At 45.9% G+C, this 10483-nt stretch overlaps 1 protein-coding gene across 1 annotated transcript in view; it reads right to left on the reverse strand.

The window, feature by feature from the left end:
* Window positions 1-10483, reverse strand: part of T265_07617 (hypothetical protein) — a gene marked incomplete at both ends in the record, with an annotated part of 39964 nt that overhangs the window by 6629 nt on the left and 22852 nt on the right. Inside the window, 5 exons of the mRNA XM_009173185.1 lie at window positions 1587-1870; window positions 2316-2573; window positions 5270-5387; window positions 5914-6002; window positions 9207-9301. Coding sequence (XP_009171449.1) covers window positions 1587-1870; window positions 2316-2573; window positions 5270-5387; window positions 5914-6002; window positions 9207-9301 — 844 coding nt within the window. The remainder of the gene's footprint in view (window positions 1-1586; window positions 1871-2315; window positions 2574-5269; window positions 5388-5913; window positions 6003-9206; window positions 9302-10483) is intronic.

Consider the following 10483-nt stretch of genomic DNA (forward strand, 5'->3'; position numbering starts at 1 on the left):
GGTCTTCATAGATGAGGGCGATGTCATCTGCGTACTCCAGATCGACGAGGCTCTCGCCAGCAACAGTTTGAACACCGGGGTTTTGAAAACCGACCAATGCTCGCCTCACTATTTCATCGATGACGAAGTTGAACAAGAATGGGGAGAGTGGGCATCCTTGTCTGACACCACTTTTTGTAGGAAAGCTTTTGGAGAGCTCACCATACGCTCTCAACCGCCCAGAAGTATGTGAATATAGGGATCGGATTATGTTTACAAATTTCTGGGGCATACCCTGTTGAGCAAGTGTAGTTAACAGAACTGATCGATCAACAGAATCGAACGCACCCTTGAAGTCAAGGAATACCAGGATTGTGGGTCGTCTGTACATGTGGCGTTGCTCTAACACCTGACGGAGTGTGAAGATGTGGTCAACGCAGCCTCAACCCGGTCGAAATCCCGCTTGATTCTCACGAGTCAAGACTTCGCTACTGTCATAAGGTTTGGTTATCCAAAACACCGTATGTGGTTCACGGTTGTTAAACTGGACTGAGCCAACTCGCTTTGTGTCCTGGCTTTGCCAGGACCTACCCAAGGTACTTACCCAAGGACAACAACATAAGACTGTCCCATAAGGTGAAACTAGTGAGTCCCGCTGCGGTCACTTGTTGGGTGTGTGATCGACTTTTTTGCTGATGCCACACTCGTTTTGTGGTCCAAGGTGAACAACTCTGACAAGGTATCATGAGTATGGAGGCCAACAGGCATAGGAAAAAGTGCATTGGTCTGGCACTAAGAACGATATTAACACACCGTGGGGTCAACGATTGCCATCAAAGGTGAGTTACACATGCAAGAAGGATTGCAGACATGTTTCGAACCGCAACTCCGGTTAGCCATGTCAAACATTGTCAATAGTATCCATAGAATGAACATGATATTTAGTTTTTTCTACTGCAGCTACACAAAAGTCGAGTGAATCACTGCTTCCACGTTCATCATATGGGCTTTTGAAATCCACTTTGTGAATTTTAGCTTTCCACATCCTCGTAAACTGGTAGAATCTTCCTGCTTCCCTAGTGTGATACAACCATATTTGACAACGGGGCAATTTATCACAGGATTAGGATATGACCGCAGCACGACTGGCTTCTGACCATCAATTGTTGTTGCCTTGTCGTTTCCACGTTGCAAATAACGCAGCTTCATGGTATGCTACATAAAAGAGATGGTATGAGCAACGAAGGAAAGTCAAATTGGAAAGGGGCTAACAATCAGGGGGTTGGGCAAGTGACACGTCCTTCAGTGGGCTTTTTTTTAATCCGGGTGTTGTTTCAAACAGAACAAGTGCATTCGGCCACTTAAATTTGTCGCAAACCACACCAACCTGCACGTACAACCTACCGGAGAGGGGGAGGGAAAACTTCGAAAAGACACATGAGTTCAAGTAGAACTCGGGGACTGCGTCTACCTGATGAGCCCCAAGAAGGGCGAAACCGGTCGTGGGCTGTCGAAGAGTTTTCAGCAACCTGGTGAGTAGTTTCCGTTATGAGCACAAGGAGACAGTTCAACTACCTGTTGCACATCGGTGTCACCTGGAAACTTACCTAAATCGTCTTTCAGTTAGGCTGCTTCGTAGGTTGGAATCAGTACTTATGTTCAACACGTTCGCATACGCACCGGACCCATCACGAACACACAGTCGTTTTCTCCATAAAGGCAACAGAGGTGGAGAGTATGCAACATGTTCGGTGGGGTCGCTCGCACTGTGCATTGTTTGTAAGGAAAATGTTCGGTACTGAAGTGTCGGAGTTGTTCTTGTTTTAGTTCGAAGCGGGTCGGAATTCTCATCAGCGTCGTCAACGGAGACGAGTTGAACGTTATTACTGATCTGAAGTCAGAGGATAGTGAGATTGCAACGTATACTTACAAGAAACGTATACTTACTGACAAGAAACAAGTGACGTTCCTATGAGGTCGTTGGGCACAAAGACAGACGGTAAAGTGAATATAAAAGTCCCCATAGCAAGATGTGTGTATAGAGTCCGGAAGGATTTATTCACATTTAAATTTCTTCACCAAGAACCCTGTCGATAAGTAAAGCGTTTTCTGGCACCTTGGATCACAAAAGCAGACGACTGCGACGTGATACTACAGCCACATAGCTGCAGCATCACTCGAATCCAGAAATACCGTAGCCAGAAGACATTCATTAACTTATTCCTACCGGATAGTCAGAGAAGACACGGAATAAGGTGCCTCGGAAGCGTCGAGTACTAGTGGCTAGGGATAGGGCATCAAGATCACGGAAAACTCACTGCTCTATTCGGGCTTACCTGATAATCTTCCGTTTGCCAAGATGGGGAGGTAGGCACAGATCGGAATTGAGTTGGATCTGACATAAAACATCTTCGACCGCTACGAAACGGAGACAGGAGCCTCAATCCACATGTGAGCTTGCCTAAGGAATCGCTAATTCCACGGGTAGGATCCGACGCATGTCGCTGACGAAGATTAGATAGAGCGGAATCGGTGTACAAACCCAGACTTTCGGCAACCCGAACAGCGTGCGGAAGAACATAGTCTGGATCAGGCTGAAAATATAAAAGTCGACAGTGTCCTGTGTCTACTGTCCATAGTGAAAATCATGAGACATGGGAGAATACTGTGGAAAGAAGTCAACAAACATGGACCTCTAGAAAGAAGCAACCAAGTGGTTTTAACTGGGGAATCAGTGTCGAAATTAGGGACTGAGTTGGATCTAGGGTCAGTCTACAACCAAAATCCGACGCGTGTACACCTCCAACACTTAGACAGTCTGGATAGAAACTGACAGATTGAGCGCCACTGACACGGGTTATCCGCCATTTAGTTCAGCGTCTCCCGCCGAGCAATAGAGGGGTCATGTGGGCCACATCCAGGAAGGCAAACGGAACCATCAGCGCCCAAACATTTTCTAGCAACAGTTACTTCTATTGTATCGAATTCCGCCGCATGATAGGTTTCTGCCAATCCGAATAAGGCATAGAAAACAGTACGTCTCGACAGGCGGTAGGACTAAAACATGTCTCAGCCACCTTAGTTTGTAGCGTTGGATGCACTGTTTGAGGGAAGTACCCTGTGCCTCAGCAAAACCCGTCTCCTGATCGTCACACTGTGGGTTCGTAGCTTCCAGCCGATTCCAGCCATGTTTATGAGATACGGGTGCTCAAAAACCTAAAGAGGTATCAAGTGGCCAAGCCTTGTGGCCGTGCAATAACACAGCCCTTACTGTAGTCTGGCGCACATGTATCTCGTATGTTTATGAGATACAGGTGCTCAAAGACCTAAAGAGGTATCAAGTGGCCCCAAATGACCAAACCTTGTGGCCGTACAATAACACAGCCCTTACTGTAGTCTGGTGCACATGTCTCTTGAAGTGAGATGTCTTTGCGATGACCCGAGTAGTTCAAGTTGTTAAACGCATTTCTGGCCTTCGATTGTCGCCCGTTCACATAGTCTGTCGCAATACCGTCAAAGGTGATGCAAATTCCAAGCTACCTATGCTGTTCTATAACCTTCAGTGTTATTCCTTGAAGTCTCCGATGCATGTTCAAAGGATGCACGTCCCCCGCAGCATGTGTTTGTCCTTTGTGGGTGCGAAGGAATGGATGATCTTGGTCGGCTTTTCAAGTAATACCTGCGTTTGCATGTATCTCTCAAAAGTGAGGATAACGTGGCCTGCATATTTCAGGTGAATAAGGTCCTCGTTTGAAGAGATCTGAACACAAGGGTTTTGAAGACCTTCCAGTGTGCGCCTCATCAATGGCGAAATCGAACAAAAATGGAGAGATTAAACATCCTTGTCGGACATCACTGCTTGTAGAAAATCTTTTGGAAGGTTTCCCAACCATTCTCACGCGACTACAAATATGTGGAAATAAACAGAAATCTAAAACCTCTCAGCTGTAACACGCTTCCGGTGCCTAGCTGCCATGCTACTCGAAGGAAGCACGAGGGCTGGGATACTGCCAGGTTGCCCAAGCCTAGACAGAATAATTCGAGAGGCAGAGGTCGGGTTCAAACCACGGATCTTCCGGTCAGTAAATTCGCGCGCTAACCACTTGAGCCACCTCTCCCCGGAAATTAACAGCCATGATATTGATCATGCATGAAAGAGGTGACCAATAATACGCTTTATTCAAAAAGTGTACGTAGGCTGTGCACAGAAGTGAACGCCACGCTTGTACAGTGTTTTGAATCGAAATATGCTCGCGTGTTCAACGTAGGGGCTCCGGCTGCCAGGTCAAACAAAACAGACTTTCAACGTACGATTATGGGTCTGGCAAGCGTTCCAGCCGACTGCAAATGCTATGCCTGTCTCCCCGGAAATTAACAGCCATGATATTGATCATGAATGAAAGAGGTGACCAATAATACGCTTTATTCAAAAAGTGTACGTAGGCTGTGCACAGAAGTGAACGCCACGCTTGTACAGTGTTTTGAATCGAAATATGCTCGCGTGTTCAACGTAGGGGCTCCGGCTGCCAGGTCAAACAAAACAGACTTTCAACGTACGATTATGGGTCTGGCAAGCGTTCCAGCCGACTGCAAATGCTATGCCTGGTGAACAAACGAACTGACAATCAAAATGGTGCATTCGAGAGTTCAATAGCGCAGGCGCAGCTGTTCTCACAATACGAATGACTGGAATGCCTGACATAAACAGAATCATGTGCTGACTGCACACTGTTACGAGGCCCCACACGTTCCTTCGATGGAAAAGCATGCAAGCATGTATGATGCGAACTTGAAAGTCAGATGCAGCCGAATCTTTTCACGTAGGAATGCAACACAAAGACCATCTCGGCTCCTTGGGGTGCCGTGGCTGTATACATAGTCTTCTGACAAACAATGGGGTTTGTTCTGCACAGACTGCAAGGGACCCATACGGTACAGATTCAGTAACCTCTCAATAGTGCATGGTGTTGGAGAAGAGGCCGGAGACCGAGTTGTAACGCAGTTCAGAAGTACTCAGGGTGGTGGCAATTTTCAAGGATACGATGATGGTCCGAACAAGTTTTGTTTTCTGGATGCCCAGAATAGTCTTCAGAATAATCCCGGTCTGTGGCGAGCGGATCAATACATTTGTTTGAGTAAAGTCATTTTCAGAAAATGCAGCCAGATTATTTAGACATCAGCAGCGTTGCCACTATGGTTATCAAGCCAGCTTGAAAGGCCAATAACAAGGAAACGCCAGAAATTCCGGACCAAATGTAACGTTAACACAGGAGCCTCACTAGATACTTACCCGAGTTTGGGCCTCTCTAGATGCAAGCCATTGTTCATAGCGAACGAAATCCGAAACCTGCATGGGACGCTTTGCGCTGCTGGCTTTTCGTAAGCTTTGGCGAGCTAGTTTAACTGCACTAAAACGAAGAGAAAAATGAAGACGTGTGGAACAACGGGATAACGCATTGATGAAACCTCCTTCCAAAAAAATGGCAGGCTACGATGAAACGAAAGAATGATCAAACTTATCTAATCAGTAAGCTTGGACGAGCTATTTCGGTCCCCAATAAAGAAATTCGGTTCACTGATAACCAACTAACAAGACGATAGAGTGGGAACTGATTTTATTGGCCTCTGACACTGATACGTAGCTGCCCGCTGTGGCAGGGCGAACGAACTAACAGCGACAGAATTGCCAAATCGCATCCTGGCTGCAATTACTTGCTCGTCAACACAAATGACAGACCTCGATCAAATAGTACGAGGTGAGCATTGCGAGTATGGTTTTCACAGTATTTATGCGCCTTTCGTTGGTCATCGGCACTCATGAGTTCAGAAAACCTCACAGACAAAGGTTTCGGTCGATCGTTGGCCAAAAAAAACGATAACATGCAGGATCGGACAATCAATGCATTTACCACGCATTTCAATTACCAAACTCACCGCAGGGCGTTCTCCAAATTCACCACCCATTCCTCGGCAAGATCTCGCTTGTCCAGGACGACGGTAAAGCTGGCATCACGACAGCGGATCTAAAAAAATTACTATCCAAGTCAGCTTACTCCACTACCGCCATAAGTCAAAAGCCTCTAGTGTAACTCCTCAGGTCGCTTAAAAAAGAACTTTGTAAATAAGGAGATAAAGGAGTAGGCGGCAACATGACTGAAACGGTATTTGGAGATGTGCAAGAGTTGAACCGGAAGCCTTAAAAAACCGCGCACTTGATGAGGTTCCGCAAATGTTAGTGAATTTAAAGCGGGCGATTGCTATTGGACGAAATTTGAAAGCAATACGGCTGGTTGTACACACAAGCATACAACAACCACAAAGTTGAAGAGGCATGAACCAAGAAATATGCACGTGTTTTCAAGTGGCCCCAAGTTATTAGTATCAATAATTAACGGCAATATTAGCGCTTCATTACCGCCCATCCATGTTAATTAGTTTTAGGAAAGTCCTGATTCGAAGTGAAGAGTGAAAATGAGTCAGAGAAGGCTTGAGTTCTACCCTACGCAAACAATCGGGATGTCTACACCTCTAATGCTCAGTCAGTCAACACGATTTAAACTATATGAATGGTGTCCGCTAACCGGTCGTACTTCATTCTCAAGACTAACCAAACATCCATGACCACATGCATTACATTAAAATGTAACCAATTGACAGCCAGCTTTGAGAAATGAGACAGTATTCTCCCAGGAAATAGTTAAGCGATGATCAATGGGAATCGAGAGTGCCACATGTCCAAGTCGGGCTCGGCTGAAAGACCAAAAAGTCCCGTATGGCGGTGTACCTTGGAAATACCCTGCGAACTGAACCCACAGCCTTCTTAGTAAGCATGTGAACGCTACAATTAGGCCTCGAGTGTCTGATCAACAGTGGGGTTCACTTTGCAATCGAGGATCTTCTCGAGACTGTCCCTAAAATGAAGGGCATCTCCTTTACATGCTATTCGTAAGCACTTGCCCCCAAGTGCCCAGAAAACCCTCTATAATTGAGAGTGAGTAAAAATAAAGAACAATCGCAACATTTGACTTATCCACATGGAACCCAGTGGAATCTCTCATTTATGATGTCAAAGTAGGACATAAGGCTGGGGACTGCACCTACCTGATGAGCGCCGAGGTCGGAAACGGACTGTCAGAGCTTTCAGCAACCTTATGAGTAGTGTCTCACGCCTAAATTCGTTCATTCCGTTTCATCGTTTACCGCTAGATGTGGCAGAAAACAGAACGTCATCAAAACTGATTCTCTTTTGAGGTTAACCGTAGTGATTTCTATTCATTTGTGTTTTGTTTGATCTATCAGTGGTTTTCAGCTAACAACCAATCAATAGATTCAATTTATCAGCCATAAACCGTGTACCACAGGCAAACTGGTTCCAGCTGCTACAGTTTCGATCACCGGAGAACGGAACATACAGCCAAGCCTTGTAGGCGACGGCCTATCTAGTTAGTTCGAGAACTGTGTAGCTATGCATTGAAGGTGATAGCTTTGATGCACAAGCGCCGCTGACCGCGCGATCGGACCATTCCTGCCAGTGTCATTAGCCATCGGTGAGATGATTTCCGCGGTCCCCATCCAGGGAGGCGGTAGTTGCCGACTCGACTGAGTTCACTGCTTAGTGTTGCCGAATGTCTTAGCCAGGTCATACACGGTCCACCTCTCCGTCGCTTCCACTCAGAACACGGTTGGGCAAAAAGAGCTATGCGAGGCAGACGCTCTTCTGGCATGCGGAGTACATGTAACAACTAGCGTNCCCGTGAAGCTGCATAATTCATCTACCGCGGGAGAATCTCATTTTCCTGGGACCGTCTGCCATCCCTTAGTATTACAAATCGGATGTTCCCACCAGACCAACCAATGCTTCGGACACATCGATGGTCGAACACTGACATCTTCCGTACGTCCTCCGTGCATAGAGGCCACGTTTCTGATCCATACCGTTACCATTACCATACCATCATTATCATTACCCTTTCGGTGCCCAGATGCCATTCCGCCCGAAGGAATCACGAGGACTGGGATACTACCAGGTTGACCAAGCCTGGGCAGGGGAAGTTGAGACGCAGAGGTCGGGTTCGAACGATGGGCCTTTCGATCAGTGAATTTAGCCATTTAGCCATCTCTGATCCATAAAGCAGTATGAATCGCACTGCCACATCGCAAACTCTGCCCGTAAGAGACACGTCGGTGCCATAGGTGTCGGAGGTTAACAACAGTTAACACTTGATTCAGAAACGGTTGCTCGTGGAATACACGGTGTGAGAGTTGCACTTAGCCCCAGAGCTGCATGCGGTTTACTCGAATGGATTCGTCATCTTTGTGACGTCCGGTTATCCAGCCCAATCAAGGTTAGTGTCTCCCGACATAGAAAGCGGTGCCTGTTTGTAGTGTCGGCTTATGCTCCAACCGACCGCAGTTCTGATGCTGAGAAGGATACTTTCTATCGAGAGTTATCTAGGCTCATTCGATAAGCACTGCGATTGTGATACTTGACCTCCTTGGAATCACATCACGCCGGAAACGACCGAAACCAAGTTGGAGTCCACAACGATCCGCGTCTCTGGTTCTATCGGGATCTCATAAGGTGGATAGCATGAAAAACACAACGAAGGACTTGGTTGAACTTGGCGCATGTCGTCTGCGATACTGAGGTATCAAAAATCTACCGTATCAACAGTTGGAGGTACTCATTGAAATGGCGATACCAAGCAAGCAATCGCGGAGTTCTTTTTTATTTTCCCCTGTTTTGAAATACTATTCTGTATCCACCTCTTCACCGCCCATCTGTACATGGTTCATAGTTGTCAGACTGACCTGAACTGAACGTCGAAAGGTCTCGGTCTTCAGGGAATTGTAGTTACAACCACATCGCGACTGCAGTTTTCTCTACAGCAGAATTCTGTTCATTTTTAAAATCATTTTAAAATCTAAATTTTGAGTATCATTACAACTGTTGTCCTCCTCATTTTCGGGCCAGAGTGACCGACGATATGTACACGTAGGACACCAAGGAAGTTAGGCAATCGGGAAAGCCACTGAAGTACGCAAGAAACATACAGAGCCCAATCAAGAGAGGTGACAAGCTACCATTAGAAAACGAGAATGCTGGTGATTTGAACCTGCGCTACGTCATAACCGGTCCAAGGAAGCATAATTTGGCAACAGGCAATGGGAGGACGACATAAAGGGGGGGGGGTTGAACAAGATAAGTGAAAGGCAAGAACGCTTACGGTAAACGCATTACTGTCTCCTTTATTGGCATTTGGTCCGTCAGACTTTTCAATCCTCGCCGAGTTGTTGATCTCCACCGAGTGTCCAAGCAAATCTAGCGAAGGGGTAATGTTAATAAATACAACTAGGATGACAATGAAGGATGTTAGGAACTCTTGAAAAAGGTTGCTTACGACAATCGAAAGGTCGGACTATAACATATACTGCTACGCTTTAAGCTTTCCATATAGAATAACTAAATCTTTAGAACTCTGGGGAATTGGAGAATAGTGATTCAACTGTTGTGAACAATTTATTCCTCACACCGCCACAATCTCTGGAATAGCTCTGATTCCATTTAGAACAAGAAGGGAAAAGTAACCCGTGCATTTTGTAGATTTTTCGAAGGTTGTACGAACTACCTCACTTCAAAAGTCACCAGAATGGCAGCGGATGGAAAATAATAAAATAAACCGGCATTTTCCTTATCTATGTCGATAAAAGTTTTAAAAAAATAATCATTCAGCTGTCACACCCTTTCGGTGCCTAGCGGCCATGCCACCCGAAGGAAGCACGAGGACTGGGATACTGCCAGGTTGTCCAAGCCTAAAACAGGGGAGTCGAGAGACGGAGGTCAAGTTCGAACCACAAACCTTTCCGGTCAGTAAATTCATGCTCTAACCACGGAGTCATCTCGCCATCAGTTTCGAACACAGCGTCCTACTACCTACAAGCAGAGCTGACCTAGTTAAAATCATGGTACACATGCACGATCGCCTTCCATGTATAAAAATGTACCGTACGAGACAACTTTTAAGGTAGTGTAACCGGAAAAACGCGAAAACCCTGTGAGAAGAACCTGTGAAAAGTTAGTGTCGACCTATATTCGGCTCCACGATATAATTCTGTTCTTATCGCAGAGCAACATACCTTCCAGGATTGGCTAGAGACATTGTAAGAAATGGCGGCTGATCGATGTCAGTGGCCTTCGCGCTGTCAGTTTCCTTCCAGGTTGTCTGATTGAGCGCTTGTGGATGTAGGCACCTGAGGATACATTATATATAAGCCAGCACCAAGTCCCTTCCCTCACCCAGTCTACCTGCTCTTTTCATTCTAAGGCTTCTGATATAATTAGACAAACTTTGTGGTTGTACGGCAGTGAAGCATCAGTGTCGCTGTCTCTGATAATAATAATAATAATAATAATAATAATAATAGTGATGAGAGCAGCGACCATTATTCAGCTAAAGGAAATGCTTTGAGGGGAGTAAGTATATATCAATACAATTTCGTAAAT

The sequence above is a fragment of the Opisthorchis viverrini genome, assembly GCF_000715545.1.
Source record: "Opisthorchis viverrini unplaced genomic scaffold opera_v5_178, whole genome shotgun sequence".
Classification (NCBI taxonomy): Eukaryota; Metazoa; Platyhelminthes; class Trematoda; order Opisthorchiida; family Opisthorchiidae; genus Opisthorchis; species Opisthorchis viverrini.